A 19,153-nucleotide genomic window follows, 5' to 3' on the forward strand; every position below is an offset into this window, starting at 1 on the left:
AAAAAAAGCACCTCTTCATCTTTAAATGTTGCGTAATTGCGCTTCTCCGTGCGAGAATGCTGTCGTGATGAAGCCTTGATCCCTGCTCCAGCTGCATTATAACACTCGTATAGTGTTTGTGTGTGTCTTGACGCTGCGTGTTTGAATTTGCTGCTGTATTAATACGAATGTATTATATCATTTGACAGCGGGAATGACGGCTATATTCGTATAGTGTTTGTGTGTATCTCGACAGTTACAAATAAAGCCACAATAAGCTCATGAAACGAACTTGTCAATCATCTTGATGGATGACGCTGAGGAAACACTGACCAATAAGAGGACAGTTTTACTCACATGAGACTTGCGTGAACACATTTCTGTACACTTTGAAAGGTTGCCTTGTGAAAACGAACTGAACCAAGAAGAAACTGCAACATTGTAACTAAGTAGTCACTGTTTTGGAGTAAAACAAATTATCTATAGGTGTGAAAACGCCCTGAGTCTCCCGGCCACCAACACCAGACGCCCAGATCAACCTGACCACCATCCCTTTTCCCCTTCTTCTTCATCTTCTGCCTATTTATCCCTAACTTTCTTCAATAAATAATTCTCTAACATTCATGTTTGTGGCATGGTACTTGCACGTGAATTTCTATAAATATCCAAACTGAAGCTCAGTTCAAGTGTCACAAACCCAGTCGACAGTCGTTCCTTAAAGCAGTGAGTCAATGTTCCTCACCTCAGTTTTTCTTTCATGGCTGTCGGGGAAAATAGAGTCATTCACACATGTTCAGGAGGAGCAGTGGAGCTCACAGCTTGTCAGAGCGCTGTGTTTGTTCACTGATGTGTAAGTGTGCTGGACGTGAAGCATGGCCTCTGTCACACTGCCCTTTCCAGAGCTGTCAACCCCCCTTCAGCCTCTCCTGCAAGCATATGTGTGTGTGATGTGTGTGTGATGTATTTGTTTACACCCTGAGCTCCCAGCAAAACAGCCTATTTATGTTTGTTTAAAGGAGTAGTTCACTTCAGAATTAAAATTTCCTGATAATTTCCCAAGTCATCCAAGATGTTCATGTCTTTCTTTCTTCAGTGGAAAAGAAATGAAGGTTTTTGAGGAAAACATTCCAGGATGTTTCTCCATATAGTGTCTTCAATGGGGTCCAACGGGTCGAAGGTCCAGATGTGAGTTTCAGTGCAGCTTCAAAGTCTCGACGCGATCCAGCCGAGGAATAAGAGTCTCATCTAGACAAACCAGAGGACATTTTATTAAAAAAAATAAACATTTATATACTTTTTAACCACAAATGCTCATCTTCCACTAGCTGCGATGCGCCATTACGTAATCACGTTGAAAGATCACACGGAAGTAGGTGGAAGAACCGACCTAGTGTTTACAATGCGAACATGCAAAGACTAAGTCAAACTCCATTTACAAAAAAAATTATAAATAAAATGTAAAACAACAATGCCAGATGATTTTGAAGTTGCCTCTACCCTAGATTTTTGAACTGGAACATGCGTGACCTTTCAATGTGATTACGATGGTTTGTCTAGATAAGACTCTTATTCCTCGGCTGGATCGTGTCGAGACTTTGAAGCTGCACTGAAACTCACATCTGGACCTTCGACTCGATGGACCCCATTGAAGACACTATATGGAGGAACATCCTGGAGTGTTTTCCTCAAAAACCTTCATTTCTTTTCCACTGAAGAAAGAAAGACATGAACATCTTGCATGATGCGGGGGAAAGTAAATGATCAGGAAGTTTTAATTCTGAAGTGAACTACTCCTTTAAGTGTCAGCTTTGTTTATTGGCATTTTTAGGTAAGTCTTTTTCGTGTGCATGCTAAAACTACATATTTTGCCCTGTTAAATTTCCACAAATCTAAACCAAACATGTTAAATCCGTGCTCTCTTGTCACCAAACCTCAGCTCACCATCTCACATGACACTCTATGTGGAAGTAGTGTGAAGGATGACTTCGCTTTAAATGCATGAGTCGTCTTTGGGATGCTTTCTCCTCATTGCATCATGTGTTCGTTCTTGTTTAGCTTGCAACATGGCTGCGTTCACTTAAACGCCTCAGCCAGACTGTGAGGAAGAAAAAAAACTTGTGCAATATAGCTTCTTATCGTTTTAATTAGGAAAGCTGCTGGGCCGTAGCGCTTCTGCAGTGACTTCAGTAGACTGATGCCACACATTTTAATGTGTGTGAAAGAGAGTGTGTGTGTGTGTGTGTGTGTGTGTGTGTGTGTGTGTGTGTGTGAGCGAGTGAGCGTGCGTGCGTGCGTGCGTGCGTGCGTGCGTGCGTGCGTGCGTGCGTGCGTGTGTGTGTGTGTGTGTGTGTGGTTAACCCTACGTTAAGGGGAGAAAATTTGGTCCCCAGGAAAACATCTAATAAAATAAATGCAGCCACTGCGTTTATGCAGCGGTTCATATTAGCGTTCGCTTTAACTAGTCGACCTGAAAAATTGTAGTCATGTAGTTGGCGGGTCATTGCTAACCTGATGTCATTGTCATCAAAATTCTTTTTCATGGAAGAGGTAGCTTTCAGCTGTTGTTGTTGAATCATATTGCAGCTGGTTTATATACAGTGGTATTCATATCCACATGCTCAACGACACTATCTTCTTTTGCTTTTAATCGTAGAAGAAAACCCCTGACATGCGGATTTAATACTTTCTGTGACCTTTGACCCCTCCCCAGGGGCATTACGGGTTCTTAAAGCGGATGAAACACCTACAGTTTATCAGTCCTCATGTCAAACATGTTCCTGCTTCATTTCCATGAGAAGGAAGTTATGCCGCCGTGACCGAATTACACCTTGCGTTTACGGATAGGGTTATTTTAAAGAGGCGAGTGTAAATACACACTTACTGCTGTTAACACCCAGACATTTTTCCCCACTCACTCACTCACACACACTCTCTCTCTCTCTCTCTCTCTCTCTCTCTCTCTCTCTCTCTCTCTCTTCGTCTCCTTCCACCCGCCGCTTCTCCTTCACCTCACCCCATCCTATCACTGTGGAGCAGTGGTCTGTGAAGAAATTCCCAATATCTAAATTTACACACTGTATCAATCTTGTTTAATAGACTGGAAAGCTTATTGCTCCAGTGCTGGGCGGCGAGAGAGGGCAGCGCTGATAAATTGCGCCGTCCCTGCGACAGCCGCCCATGATGTATAATGAAATATTTATGATTTATCCCAGCTAATAAACTGAAATGAAGAGCCTGATGTATGGGAACAGATGGGCCCTCTATTGATGCCGTGCTCCTCGCTGGAGATGGAGAGAGAGAAAGAGAGAGAGAGAGAGAGAGGGAGAGAGGGATGGGGGAGAGAGTCCACGGGGGAAAAAAGATGTACGTTTCATTGAAAATTAAAGAAATGGCGGTTGTTTAATATGTGCACTTCATATACAAAAATCCTTGTTTATGTTACGCCGTCTGATATGGCAAACATATTGGATGCAAAAGTTTTCAGTTGCCACTGTAGAAATGCGCTATGCACATCAGCCATGATTCATTTATTCCTTTATAACAGTGAACAGGGCCTAAAACTTGTTTTTTTTTTTGCCAAAATTTAAGAATTTAAGAAAATTTACCATCCAAAAACATATCATGACACAAAAACAGGCAGTTATGATGCCAAAATTTTAGATACCAGTGAAAATTCACATTGCTCTATTCCAATTTGATACCACAACAGCTAAAACTTCTAATATAAATTTATTGTTAATGTTTAAAATTTACAGAGAAGTATACAGTCAGTAATAAAATAAGAACAAACAATCAAATTAAAAGCCAAGGCACAAATAAATACAATACAGTACACACAGATTAAATAATCAGTGCTCTTCAGGCAGGTCTAGTAGTTTTCAGGTACCGAAATTTAATGAAGTAGGCTAATCAAATAAATAATAATGCATAGTATTCATATCCTTCTTAAAGTTCAAGAGTAGTGAGTGTTTTTTTTTCTTTGTAGTTTGGTTAACATTAAAAATGCAGAGTAGCAGGATTTGCTGTCACTTTAAGACCGAATGCACGCACGGTTCATGCGTTTTGTGTTTGCGTTCACTTAAGACATAACAGATTATGTTTACTAAGATACTCGCCGAGACTGGCGCTTTTTTTTTTTTTTTTACATAATTTTGAGTGAATTTGTCCATTGTAGTGGATGTTACTTCCCACACAGCGCTTGAGTAACAAATTCCTTTTTGCGTGTTCCAGCGCTTGAATATTTGCATTATAAAGGCTGAAACTTTTGTGATGCCAACTTAAAGCATTAGTTCACTTTCAAAAAAAATTTTGCTGATAATTTGCTCACCCCGATGTCATCCAAGATTTCCATGTCTGTCTTTCTTCAATCGAAAAGAAATTAAGGTTTTTGAGGAAAACATTCCAGGATTTGGACTTCAATGGCAACCAACTATTCCAATGTTCAAAGAAGATTCAAATGTGAGTTTCAATGCAGCTTCGAAGTCTCGACACGATCCCAGTCGAGAAATAAGGGTCTTATCCAGCGAAACGATCGGTCATTTAAAAAAAAAATATACTGTATATATATATATACACTTTTTAACCATAAATGCCCATCTTGTACCATCTCTGAGATGCGCCATGGATTACGTCATCACGTTGGAAAGGTCACGAAAAAAATAATAATAATAATAAATTAAAACAAAGATGTCGGACAATTTTGAGGTTGGAGGAGAAAATGAGATGAAATTTTTCGCCCTTCACTACCTTTTTAAACCTGAGTACACAGACAAATAACTTAGATAGATGACGTGACGCATGACCTTTCCAACGTGATGACGCAATGCGTGGCGTATCTCAGAGATGGTACACAACGGGCATTTGTGGTTAAAAAGTGTATATATATTTTTTTTCGCTGGATAAGACACTTATTTCTCGACTGGGATCGTGTCGAGACTTTGAAGCTGCATTGAGACGGACATTTGAACCTTTTTTGAACATTGGTATAGTTGGTTGCCATTGAAGTCCATTCTGTGTAGAAAAATCCTGGAATATTTTCCTCAAAAACCTTCATTTCTTTTCGACTGAAGAAAGAAAGACATGGATATCATCTTGGATGACATCGGGGTGAGTAAATTATCAGCAAAAAAAAAATTTTTTGAAAGTGAACTAATCCTTTAACCTCCCCTCTCTCTCTCTCTCTCACACACACACACACACACACACACACACACACACACACACACACACACAGACCATAACCCATGACATATCGTCCTTAACCTCCAGACAGCTCACACACATGCTCTCTCGTTTCTCAACTCTCCTTCGCCACAGCTGGGTCTTAGCACTCAATAATGATCCACGCTGGACATCCAACACCTTTGCCCAATGTTCTTTCCTCCTTTTCTTTCACACTCAGTCACTCGCCTGCTATGACCTATTTCCCGTCGTCTTCATGGTCCTGCCCCAGCTGAGCCCCAACACTCGATGAGAAGAGTCTCTTTGTCTCCGCTCTGCTAAAGAGATTGGAAGACTGCCTGGCTAGTGATGGCTTGTACTTTCCAGACTCAGATTGAAATCTTTGGCCTCTCATCAAGGTGTGTTAAAGTGGAGTATAACACCTTGTCCTAACCAGGCATGTCATGATGAAGCAAAAAAGCTGAATTTTCCCTCTCTCTCTGATGTTAATCTGAGATTATCCTAACCAGCAACAACTGCGACAAGCCATGCACAACTTTGTCGGTTGCCTGGTTTAATGTACCGTGGGAGAATATGTCTACTTCCTTACTATATAGTATGCAAAAAGAAGTATGGCAAATAAGTCAAACAAATAACAATTGGTAAATAATACCCAGATGACCTACTAGTTCAGCCGAGATTTTGTAGTGTGCATCAGATCTCTAATGAGTCTACGTGAGAGTCGTCGGCGTCTTTGGGGACAGCTTTCTCTGCACTACGATCTGTGGGGTGAACATGATTTCACCAAGTAGAACATGTTCCTGGATCAAAATGTTGATCCTGGAACAACATTCCAATCAGCCAATCAATAAGAATCGGAATCGATTGGCAGAATCGGAATTGGAATGGTTAAAACTCAAACGAATGGTAATCCTTACAGTCCATACTTTTTCACTTAATGCCACTTTGACTGTCGGGTAGAAGTCTGCAGCGGAGCTCGTCTCGTCTAGTGCAGGCTTTGCAAAAGTGCGCATCGAGGGTAGTCTGGCTATCACCAGACCAAGCTCAATCTTTTAAGATTGAACATTAGTCTGGGGAGTCTGCTCTGTATTTTCTACTGCACAAGAGGCCAGGTGGATAAGCCAGTTTGTGATTGGTTACCGCAAATTAGTAAAGGAAGCAGCAGAGAAAAATGTACAGGTTTCCAACCTGAGCTGCAGGGCGAAATCAGATCGCTAGTAGATCAGGCTGGGTGCATATCGTCTGCAAATGAGCACCTTTCCTAAACCTAAAATGACAAACGTGACACCTTACGGTCTTGTGGACTTAACGGACCATTCTAAGTGCACAAGACTGCGAGTGCACATGGAGTGTGCCATTTGGGACAGGGCCTTCAGCTCCCCACAGCTATACATCAAACATCAAATATGTTTTAATTGTTACTCTGTAGCACTATTTCACTTTCAGTTTCCCCTTTCACACAGAGATTTCGGAAAATACACGGATAATGTGTCCCGGGATTTGTCACGGGATCGTTTGATTTTGGTTCATTCACACTGCCAGTGATTTTCGGGAATCTGTGAGTGCGTTCACACACATCCCGTAAAGATCCCGTAAAGACACGTGACGTCAGGATGGCGAACGATCTCAGATTCAGCGCAGATAGTAAGGAGCTCCTGGTCTCCGGTTCATTCCAGTTTGCAGACATTTCTTTGTTGATGACGAACAATTTTTCACTTTCTTCTAAGAGCCACAGAGCCGCGCGATGACACGTGCGCCATCACTACGACACACCCCTTACGGCATTGGTCCTGGCTTTTGTTCATATAGGGCGCGTTCCGGGACTGAACCCGGCAAAGTTACTAGGTCCCCATCCCGGCATCGATCCCGGCATCATTCCCGGGATGTGTTTGCTTTCACACAGGAGGCACTCTAGCAATTTTACGGCAATTTCCCGGGATCAACGCGCTGTGTGAAAGGGGCTAGTGAGGAAACCTGATGCTGGAAACTTGCAGCTGGTTTGGATAGGGTGTCCCACACTCCCTCTGCTGCTGATGTAGTGTGTGTGTGTGTGTGTGTGTGTGTGTGTGTGTGTGTGTGTGTGTGTGTGTGTGTGTGTGTGTGTGTGTGTGTGTGTGTGTGTGTGTGTGTGTGTGTGTGTGTGTGTGTGTGTGTGTGTGTGTGTGTCTTATAGTGTGGTAATTAAGCAGTCTCCAGCTGAGCGGCTTTGTGCAATTGGTTTTTAAGATTGCAAGCAGAAGATCTTGAGCCTGACTACAGGCTATTATTAAAGCCCAGAAGAAGACAACTTACAGCAGACACACACACACACACACACACACACAAGCCTTATAGTCTTATTTCTACCCCCTTCCACAGCTATTTTTCACTGCATGAGCCCAATAGGGATGAGCGATATGGACTTAAAACTATATCACAATATTTTCTGGTATTTATTGCGATGACTATATAAATAGTACCATTCACCACTGACTAAAACTGATAACTGCATGCATTCTTGAGAGCCTCAGAAACACAAACATTGATCTAAAGTAAAATGTACCCATCATCAAATAGGCTCCTATAATATACCAATTACATAAAATAATAAAATAAAACAGTAAAAATCCAATCCATGCCCTTGCAGAAATGGAAAAGTTGCAGATATACGTCTCTTCTATAAAAGTGCAGATAATGTTTAAATAGTGCAACTATACTGAAAAACATCACACAATAATACTCACACACAATAATAATTCGAATCAATTACAAGTTTGAAATGTAAAAAACGAACAATAATACTGATAAGATGATAATAATGCTACTAATAACAATATAAACCGCACTAAGGATTGATGAGCTGCTGGGTTCATGAATATTAATCACGTCTGCGTTTGCGCATTAGTTTCTGCTTGTTCATAAAGGCTGAATAATTCCAAATGATAAACTCCGATAAATGATCAACTCCGCCTCAGCTTCACGTCTGCCTTCTACCATAGTTGTTTTCTCTCTGCACGTGAGCTGCGAATAGGTTCCAAACAGAAATACGTCATCAACTAGGCTTAATCGTTATTATCAGGGGAAGACTAATTCTTTTTTTTTTTTTTTTTTGATTTATTTATACATTAAGATACATTACAAAACAGTGGGAGACAAAAAGACACTAAAATATGTAACAGTAAACAGATATACTGAAGTCCCACAAGAAACAAAACAACAACAACAAAAAACCTTACAAGTGCAATCCAATACAATCCTGCATACAGTAAACCCAATTATATATTGACCAGACAACACAGAAGTAGCATCATCTAGGCTGGTGATTGGTGGTGATTAGTGGTGATTGGTGGGCTTGGGGTCAGGGAATGTTTGGACATGTTCACGAAGGGGTTGCCAAAGCTTGACAAAAATAGCGCTAGGTCGGCAAAGAGAGCACCTAATTTTCTCTTATTTCATGAAATGTGACCCTGGATCACAAAACCAGTCACATCTCTCACGGGTATATTTGTGGCAATAGCCAACAATACTTTGCATGGGTCAAAATTATAGATTTTTCTTTTATGCCAAAAATCATTAGGATATTAAGTAAAGATCATGTTCCATGAAGATATTTTGTAAAATTCCTACCGTAAATATATAAAACATGCATTTTTGTGCGTGAATGCAGCACAATCGCCAACATAAATGAACAACTTTAAAGGAGATTTTCTCAATGTTTCGATTTTTTTGCACCCTCAGATTCCAGATTTTCAAATCTCTGCCAAATATTGTCCTATCATAACAAACCATACATCAATGGAAAGCCTATTTATTCAGCTTCCAAGTATTTGTGGTCCAGGGTCACAAATAAAAGAACATCTCTAACCCAGCGAGTGTGAGATGGAGGGTGAAGGCTCTTCCAATTCAATAGAATTAACCGTCTAGCCAAAAGAGTTAAAAAAGCTACAAAGTCTGAGAAATAAGAAGGCAAAGAATGGCCAGGCTGGAAAACCCTAAATAAACCAATAATTGGACAAAGTGGTATTGGCCAATGGCTGAAAATTAGCCTCCAAAAGGAAGACAGGGTAGGACCAGAACTTATGAATTAAAGTGGCTGAACCAGAATGACACCGGTCACACTCCGGGTCAATAGAGGGGTTAATGCAAGCTAACCTGGTTCTGGACCAGTGTGGGAAGACTAATTCTTATCATGAGGAGAATTTTTACTGGTATATCGCAAACAATATTAAACAGTGCTATGCATAAGTTTAGACACCCATGCTAAAGTTGACTAAAAAGAGGAATAAAAAATCATCTTTTGGAAATTGAACTTAATGCCTTAATTAAAAAAATTAGGAATAACCAATTTTCTTTGTGAATGAATAATGTATTGTAAATAAATAAATGTTAAATACAGGGTGCATAAGTCTGGACACCCCTATGTTAAATTCCCATAGAGGCAGGCCGATTTTTATTTTTAAAGGCCAGTTACTTCATGGATCCAGGATACTATGCATCCTGATAAAGTTCCCTTGGCCTTTGGAATTAAAATAGCCCCACATCATCACATAGCCTTCACCATACCTAGAGATTGGCATGGTTTTATTTCAGTTAGCCTAATAGCTAGTTTGATTTGCATTGAGAGATGATCTCATGGAAAGTACTCCATGCCAATCTCTAGGTATGGTGAAGGCTATGTGATGATGTGGGGCTATTTTAATTCCAAAGGCCAAGGGAACTTTATCAGGATGCATATGATCCTGGATCCATGAAGTAACTGGCCTTTAAAAATAAAAATCTGCAGGTGTAACTCGAAGGGCTCTGGTTTCTCTTTCAGGTGACACCGCGGTCTACAGAGATGGCGTGTACTGGATCTTGGGCCGCACTTCAGTGGACATCATCAAGAGCGGAGGATACAAGATCAGTGCACTAGACGTGGAGAGACATCTGCTAGCCCACCCAGATATCACAGGTACACAAATACACATGCACATATGAACAGAGCAAGAAATATCAAGCGTAGCGTCAGTTCTGGCTGGTCACGTTAGTCAAGCTCGCATAAGCTGACTCTCAGCTGATACACGCCTACCTATAGGAATACGACGCCTATCACTGTATTATAAGCTCCTTCAGTATTATCAGCAGCTATCATGTTTCTCAGGAGCTCATTACCCTTCTCCAGTGTTGGGTAAGTTACTTTAAAAAAGTAATTAGTTATAGTTACTAGTTACTTCTCACAAAAAGTAACTGCGTTAGTAACTGAATTACACCATTACAAAAGTAACTAATTACCAGGGAAAGTAACTATTGCGTTACTGAAAAAAAAGTTTAAATATAAGAAATTTCTTGGATACCCCCCCAATATGAAATGTTAAATGGACACTAAATAGAACATCTTATTATTATAAAACATTGTAAATAGAACATCTTATTATTATAAAACATTGTACACTAATCTACACTATTTTAATGTTGCTGTGGGACAATGTGAGAGACACCTATTAACTTAAATATTAAAATATTATCACTACTAGAGTGGAACAACAAAACACAATCAATGGTTTAGAACTTTTAATATTTATTGCACAGACCACAACTGGCCAACAAAAAAGTCTAAAAATAAATCATGCTTCTTGAAAAATGTACCAAAAATAAATAAATAGTAATAAAAAATATACATACACTAGTGCACATAATTAAAATGATAAAACTCACACACCTTTACAACTGGTAGACATTCTGTATAGCCTACTTGAAGTATTTTCTACTGAATAATGTACCAAAATAAATAATAATAATAAAATATAATCATAAAGTCATGCACTATCTAGCGCGTTCTCGGACACACTCGGTCTCTCTCGCGCACTATCGAGCGCGCTCGCGGCATTCGCCTTGCTTATGTCCAGTCCGGCGCCTCACACACACACCAGAGAAAGAACTTTGCAGCTCCTATGACTGAGAGAGAGCCTACTCGGATGAAAACCGCTTCAGTGATCTCAATTATAGTAACGCCGCATTTTAATTGACGGTAACGGTGTTGTAACGGAGGAAATAGTAATTAGTTTGATTACTCGTTACTGAAAAAAATAACGCCGTTTATTTATAATGCCGTTATTCCCATCACTGCCCTCCTCCCTCCCCAGCTCCTCCTGTCGTCACTCAGGATTTGGCATTCTGATTCCCTTTGAATCAGACTAAATTCTCGAATTATGTTGCACTTTAAAATCTTGAATTAATGATATCTGCAATACATTCATGTTGGTTCTGTTCTGTTTACCCTAAGAGGGATTATTGCTGCTCTTATTGAGTTCTTGCCCAGAACAGATCCATACCGCCAATCCAAACTGTATGCTAATTGTCATTGGTATTTGACGATAGTGGTCCTGACAGAAATGCACCTTGTTTTCCTCAGATGTGGCTGTGATTGGTGCTCCAGACGCTGTGTGGGGTCAGAAGGTCACCGCCGTTGTGCAGCTGAGGAACGGGAAGACCATGAGTCTGTCGATGCTGAAGGCCTGGGCCAGGTAACTCATAGCCTCACTAAGCCAGAGTTTTGACTATCAACATTAGAGATGTTAACGATTAATCGACGATCAATTCATTGTCTATAATACATTTAATCTATAAAACGTATGGATCGTCGATTATGCAGGTTCATGTGCGTGCTGCTCAACCGCGAAACTTGTAAAGTGAGCGCGACGGAGTTATGTTTGGGACCATTTTACACATCATCATGACTATAAGGCCGCTTGTCCATCAAAGTGTTTTTTCACGCGGCGGCTGTATTTTTTCAATTGTTTTCAACGTGGCGCTGAGCGTTTTTCTCACGCTAAAGCGCTGAGCGCTCGGCATTTTTTACAGGTCGTCGAGAGTTGAAGAATGTTCAACTTTGGGTAAAACGCAGCGCTCATCACTAGCTGCGTTTACATAGACACTTATAATCAGATTGACGGCTCAATCAGACTAAAAAACCTTCATGTAAACACCTTAATTGATCCGAATGAGCTCCATCCGAATGAAATTTCGATCGGATTGAAAGGGGTGGTTTATTCCTTTTGTAATCCGATCGAGAGAACATGTAAACACTTGATCGGATTGAAAACCGAAACTGAAAGGCGATGCATGACGTTAAATAGCATAATGACGTATGATGCGTGGAACGAGCTGTTCTTCCTGTTGAATAAATAAGCATCCCATCATTTTAAAATTCTCATTTCCCTCAGAGACTGTGAAGTGGAGCAGGACAACGTCCCACCAGTCCTTGTTTCGGATTCTCATCCACACACGACTGGTTTTGGGCATTTTTACTGCGTGATCGATATAAGCAGCGGCACAACGGTTCATATGCTCATGGTCTCCAAATTATGACCAGAGACGGATTAATATTACGTCTGCTGTTTAAAACAAATAAAGAACAAATAGAGGAGAATTGTTATGCGGGGACAGCGGGAAGCTCTGTATATTCGTGCAGTGTGCGCATGTCAAAAAATCTATTCCGAATTGAAACTTGTGACATATAAATGCGCACATCAACCCGATTATTTTCTTTATCGTTCATGTAAACACTGTGTTCGGATTCATCAATCGTATTGATTTCATTCCGATTGAACCAAAAGGTGTCCATGTAAACGTAGCTACTGTCACTTTTTACCCAACCGTCCAATCACAGTGGAGGAGGGGCGGGACTAATACCACACCGACCAACCGCCACATTCTGCTTGTACAACGTCAACAGACGACAACAACTAGCATAATACATAACAAGAGCCAGAGAAAATATGTTACATTGTATCGACATTTTAATATAGAATCAACACAGAAACAAAATATGTGTGAAATGAGATACTAGTAGCACAATCATAACAAGCAAAGCGTCTCAACTGAAAAAAATGCTACGCTGCCAAAACGCTCTCAAGCGCCCATAGCTAGGCGTTTTCAGCAGGCTAACACTTTAGTGGACACACGGCCTAAGTTTGCGTGTGTATTCGCAGCCTTTTGTTTTGTGCAAATGTAAGTTGTAATATTGTGTTTATTTTGTGTATGCCTATCTATATCTGATTTATCTTTATATAGGATGCATTTGGTTAAGAATTAACGCTGTAGTAAAGCGTGCGGTGGGAATTTGTGAAAATTGACATCCCCAATAAGTATACAGTTTGATCATTATTGCAGTTTATTCTGGCCAAGAACTGCCCAGTTAGGGGCTGTTCAGACAGAACACATTCTTGCATTTAAAAACGTGAGACGTACTGAGAAAAGTAAAAAAAAGCAGAACAGAATCTAGTGGTCTCTAGTCAGACTTTTATGAGATGTGAGGCAGCAAAAAATTTATAAAATAGTGCTGGGCAACGATTAATCGCATCCAAAATAATATGTGTGTACAGTGTATAATCATTTTGTAAATATTAATACAAACACAAGCATGTATATATTTAAGAAAAATGTGATATTTATATATAAAATATTTATATTTATATTAAATTCTGTATAAATATATACTGTATACAGACAAATATTTCTTAAATATATACATGCATATGTGTGTATTATTATGTACAAAATAATTATACACAGTACACACATATATTATGTAAACACAAACTGTTATTTTGGATGCGATTAATCGTTGCCCAGCACTAAAAATAATGCCAAAAAAAACCCAGGATTATCAGTCGAAAGGTACTTTAAAAAATGTTTTGCTGGAACATGTGTGATATATAATTCAGAGTATCCAGAAACAACCATTATAAATGTATCCTTTGATATGTTGCTGACAAATTATATGTTTTTGCAACTCGTTATAATATTTGCCCCGATACTTCGCCTGTTTGGTACAAAATTTTGAATTGGGGGGAGACGCATTACACTTAGTGTACGTTTACACAACAACAGTGTTCTAAAAATGGAATAGTTTTTCCTTTGTACAGACGACAACCTTGCCTGCTAAAACGACTAGAAACGCTGTATTCTGCTGGCAGGCCAGTAGATGGCGATGTCACTTTGTAAAGAAAAACTAAGCAGCTATAGACTGAACACGTATTATGCATGCGCATGACGTCACCATTTTCACAAAGTTGCGTTTTTAAGTTTACTCGGAGACGATAACTGTATAGTTTTCAAAAATGTGCACTTTGAAACAAGTCAACAAAGTTTGCATTTTCAGACTTCTGAAACGGCATTGTCGTGTAAATGAAATGGCCAAAATGCATAATTTTTTTTCCGTTTTTAGTTGAAAACGGTGTCATGTAAACAGCAGCTTAGCTCATGAATATTGATAAGTAGTCCCACCTGATTAGCTAGTAGGCTAAATGTAGTAAATAGATGGTAGCCATAGTAGGATTGCCATCTATTTGCTGGTGCATTTGTTGCTCTGTCAAAGCTACTTTCTATGGAAGCTTGTTTCCGCCACAGAATAAAACATTTTAAAAGATAACTGCAACTTTTCTTCTCACAATTCTTCTGAACGGGGGAGGGGAGCAGCAGCTCATTTGCATTTAAAGGGACACACACAAAAACAGCATGTTTTTGCTCACACCCAAAAAGGGGCAAATTTGACAAGCTATAATAAATGATCTGGGGGGTATTTTGATCTGATATTTCACAGACACATTCTGGGGACACCATAGATTTATTACACATTGTGAACCTTTAAAGGTGGAGTGGCAAATAGATTTTGCACAATTCAAGTAATATGCATTAGATAGCATTGGTGCTCTGTGGTTGTGCCGTCTCAAGCTGAGACTAGTTTACACTGCACATCTACTGAATCTCTTACAGCTCCCCTAGAGGTCAGAATGTGAATGACAAGACAAGAATTTCCTAGTGTCAATCAGGCACACTTGAAAAAAAAAAAAAAAAAAAAACTAGGCAGGTGATGAAATGTTGCTGAAATGCGCCGGCAGCCTCATGCGAGGAGTTTATTGTGGAGCACAGCGATGTGTTTGGAAGTGTTGCGTCAGTGTGTGTGTGTGTGACGTGTTGAGTCAGACGTCGAGTTGGACTCCCTCAGGACATGCGTTAGACTCGAGAGGATTTTTAAAAGCCTCCGTATAAATAACAATACACACACATAGGCACACACTCATGGGTGAGATGCATGCTGCAAGAACAGATGTGTGTTTGGTGGGAGAACGGGTAGAGAAAGAGAAGCGGTGATGTTGAGAAGAGAGAAACAGCGTCTGTCTTAGCAATGCCTGTTTATTTTATTCCTCATTCTCTCTCTCTCTCTCTCTCTCTCTCTCTCTCTCTCCCTCTCTCTCTCTCTCTCTCTCTCTCTCTCTCTCTCTCTCTCTCTCTCTCTAACCCTCTGGTGCTCTTCATGTGTTGGTCTTAAATTTTTTTTGTCAATGAATAGTGTACTATATTTTAGTTTGATGATTTTTTTTATTTAATATTTTGTATTTTTATACTAAGTTATGTATTTATAATCCATTTAATCACTTTTTGAGCATAGACCTGAAAAAAGTCATAAATCTTGAATGCTTTAGAGAGCAACAGACTTTAAAAAAAAAATTGAACTTGAAAAAAGTAACAGAATATTACATACATTTTTTAATGAAAGGTATATTTTCTAAATCATATTTTCATAAATATAAACAAGTTGTGTTCCAAATTTGAGGTTGATATCTCAAAAAATGAGCTTTCGGTCAGATTTTATTTGGGCGCAGTACCAAACGCTTCCACTAGAGAAAATTCGTCTCTCTTTCATTTCCAATGCGCTCGTTTTTGAGTGTGTGTGTGTGTGTGTGTGTGTGTGTGTGTGTGTGTGTGTGTGTGTGTGTGTGTTCACACAGCAAGTGCCAAAACCTTTACCAAGTTTAATACCATTCCGATGAAGAAAAAAACAAAACGTATAATTTTTCGGTCAAAGATGACCGAAGAGCACCAGAGGGATTTCATTCTTGTTGCAGAAATGTAGCATTTTAGCCTGTCAGAAGACACATGTCCCTGTACAGGAAGTATCTCGGGGCTTCTTCTGTCTCTATGTGTGTGTGTGAGCTCCATATGGTGTGTGTGGGTGTTGCTGGTGTGTTTTTTGACCTGTCTTCGCCCCTCCAGCAAAGCCCAGCAAAGAGCAACATGCGCAGGGAAAGAGAGATGCTCACTCCTCCAGCTGTCATCTTGTGTAATCGTCACTCTATATGTGTCATAAGGCGTAGAGAGACAGGACATGATGAGCTGACACAAACACACACGCACCGAGAATGAGGTTACAGTGAAGAACTGAATATTCGAGAGAGAGAGAGGAAACATTAACTGAGAGACACCTTGCTGGAAGGGGCTTGTATTGAAGAAAGCTGAATATTTTCGCACACTCACAAACACGTCAGATGATAAAGGCGGCTTCGGGCCTGTTGACAACCGCGAGAATGCAAAACATTTAATTAGCTCTGCGCTCAACTCTGCCTTTTAGTATTTGTCTTTATTTCACGCTGATTTCATTGTTTGTGGAATTAATCGAATTCCATGTGTCTCGCAGCGTTTAATACAAGAGACGTTCCAGCAAAGAGGACGACGGCTGCGTTAAAAGATATGCGGGAGTGTTTTTTCTGTAGTTATGTGTGTATTTCACTCGTGACGTCTCACATCTGCACAGTCATTAGAGTCTTTGCCTGAAGAGATTTTCACCACATGTTCCATATAAAACAACCAGGATTAAATTATGACACATCTTTATTTCCTTCCACTGCCAGAGTTAAATTTTGTAAAGCTAAAAATCTTCTTTTAAAGATTTTGTTTTCCAGAACGTACGTTTTTTTCTTCGTTGGAGAAAAGTCTGCAGTCTTGGAGCTTCTTAACCTTTAAATGCAGGAATTTTTCACAAGGCGTTATTACATAATCGGGTCTTTATTGACCCGGATCTGTGTCTAACACGGATGGATCTCAGTCGTATTAAACTCTCCTGATATTTTAATAACAATTGCAAAGGAATAAAATAAAGCATATTTCGCTACCTTTCAGAACTTGGAAGGGTTAAATTTGAGCAGATGTTCTGCTCATATTCTCATATCTATCGTTTTCATTGTTTTTAAAATCAATATTTGATCTCTGAGCTTCTTCTGCTATCAGTGACTCTAATACTGACTCTGCAGTAAATCACTGTTTTGCTGGTGATATTCTTGTGTTTTATGCCTGCTGTAATTATGAGTGAAACATCACGTCATCAATGTGTATCAGACAGCGCCACCTTGAGGAATAAAGGTGAACTGCACTTATTGAGTCATCAGAGAATTGTTGAGCAGGAAAAACTATACTTATACTATTAAAAACACTGGGTCACTAGTGACCCGATACACTATTTACAAAACGTTAATTGGAAAACAAGCTTTTTTGTTGTTGTTGTTGTGTTGAAGAATACTATGAAGGCTGATGTCTAACTTTAAAAGATGAATGAGGGGGAGTAGGGTTGGGGTTGGGTTTTCCAGAATAAAGAATACTTTATAATACTTTGGATACTCGTTATAAAATTTCAATTTCGATTCCTCTTATTGATTCTTTTGTGTGTTTCAATATGACTTTAAACCATTCAAGTGTGTGAGACTCCTGCGCTTTCAGAGCTGCACACACACGTGTAACAGTATATTGAATCCGTGCAGCTCTTAAAGGGACAGCAGCCTAATATTCCTGCCCTATAATAACACTAATATTCCTGCCCTATAATAACACTAATATTCCTGCCCTATAATAACACTAATATTCCTGCCCTATAATAACACTAATATTCCCACTCTATAATAACACTAATATTCCTGCCCTATAATAACACTAATATTCCTGCCCTATAATAACACTAATATTCCTGCCCTATAATAACACTAATATTCCTGCCCTATAATAACACTAATATTCCCACTCTATAATAACACTAATATTCCTGCCCTATAATAACACTAATATTCCTGCCCTATAATAACACTAATATTCCTGCCCTTTAATAACACTAATATTCCCGCTCTATAATAACACTAATATTCCTGCCCTATAATAACACTAATATTCCCGCTCTATAATAACGCTAATATTCCTGCTGTCATCTCTATAATAACACTAATATTCCTCTCTATAATAACACTAATATTCCTCTCTATAATAACACTAATATTCCCGCTCTATAATAACACTAATATTCCTGCTCTATAATAACACTAATATTCCTGCCCTATAATAACACTAATATTCCTGCTGTCATCTCTATAATAACACTAATATTCCTGCTCTATAATAACACTAATATTCCTGCCCTATAATAACACTAATATTCCTGCCCTATAATAACACTAATATTCCCGCTCTATAATAACGCTAATATTCCTGCTGTCATCTCTATAATAACACTAATATTCCTGCTCTATAATAACACTAATATTCCTGCCCTATAATAACACTAATATTCCCACTCTATAATAACACTAATATTCCTGCCCTATAATAACACTAATATTCCTGCCCTATAATAACACTAATATTCCTGCTGTCATCTCTATAATAACACTAATATTCCTGCTCTATAATAACACTAATATTCCTGCTGTCATCTCTATAATAACACTAATATTCCCGCTCTATAATAACACTAATATTCCTGCCCTATAATAACACTAATATTCCCGCTCTATAATAACGCTAATATTCCTGCTGTCATCTCTATAATAACACTAATATTCCTGCTCTATAATAACACTAATATTCCTGCCCTATAATAACACTAATATTCCTGCTGTCATCTCTATAATAACACTAATATTCCTGCTCTATAATAACACTAATATTCCTGCTGCCGTCTCTATAATAACACTAATATTCCCGCTCTATAATAACACTAATATTCCCGCTCTATAATAACGCTAATATTCCTGCCCTATAATAACACTAATATTCCCGCTCTATAATAACACTAATATTCCTGCTGTCATCTCTATAATAACACTAATATTCCCGCTCTATAATAACACTAATATTCCTGCTGCCGTCTCTATAATAACAGTAATATTCCTGCTGCCGTCTCTATAATAACACTAATATTCCCGCTCTATAA

At 39.1% G+C, this 19,153-nt stretch overlaps 1 protein-coding gene across 3 annotated transcripts in view; it reads left to right on the top strand.

Moving 5' to 3' along the window:
- Window positions 1–19,153, top strand: part of acsf3 (acyl-CoA synthetase family member 3) — a 79,226-nt gene that overhangs the window by 58,405 nt on the left and 1,668 nt on the right. For all 3 annotated transcript variants that reach the window (XM_081347231.1, XM_081347233.1, XM_081347232.1), the window contains 2 exons: window positions 9,956–10,090; window positions 11,531–11,642. In XM_081347231.1, coding sequence (XP_081203357.1) covers window positions 9,956–10,090; window positions 11,531–11,642 — 247 coding nt within the window. The remainder of the gene's footprint in view (window positions 1–9,955; window positions 10,091–11,530; window positions 11,643–19,153) is intronic.

Source organism: Scardinius erythrophthalmus (assembly GCF_964197995.2).
Source record: "Scardinius erythrophthalmus genome assembly, chromosome: 2".
In the NCBI taxonomy this organism is placed as follows: domain Eukaryota; kingdom Metazoa; phylum Chordata; class Actinopteri; order Cypriniformes; family Leuciscidae; genus Scardinius; species Scardinius erythrophthalmus.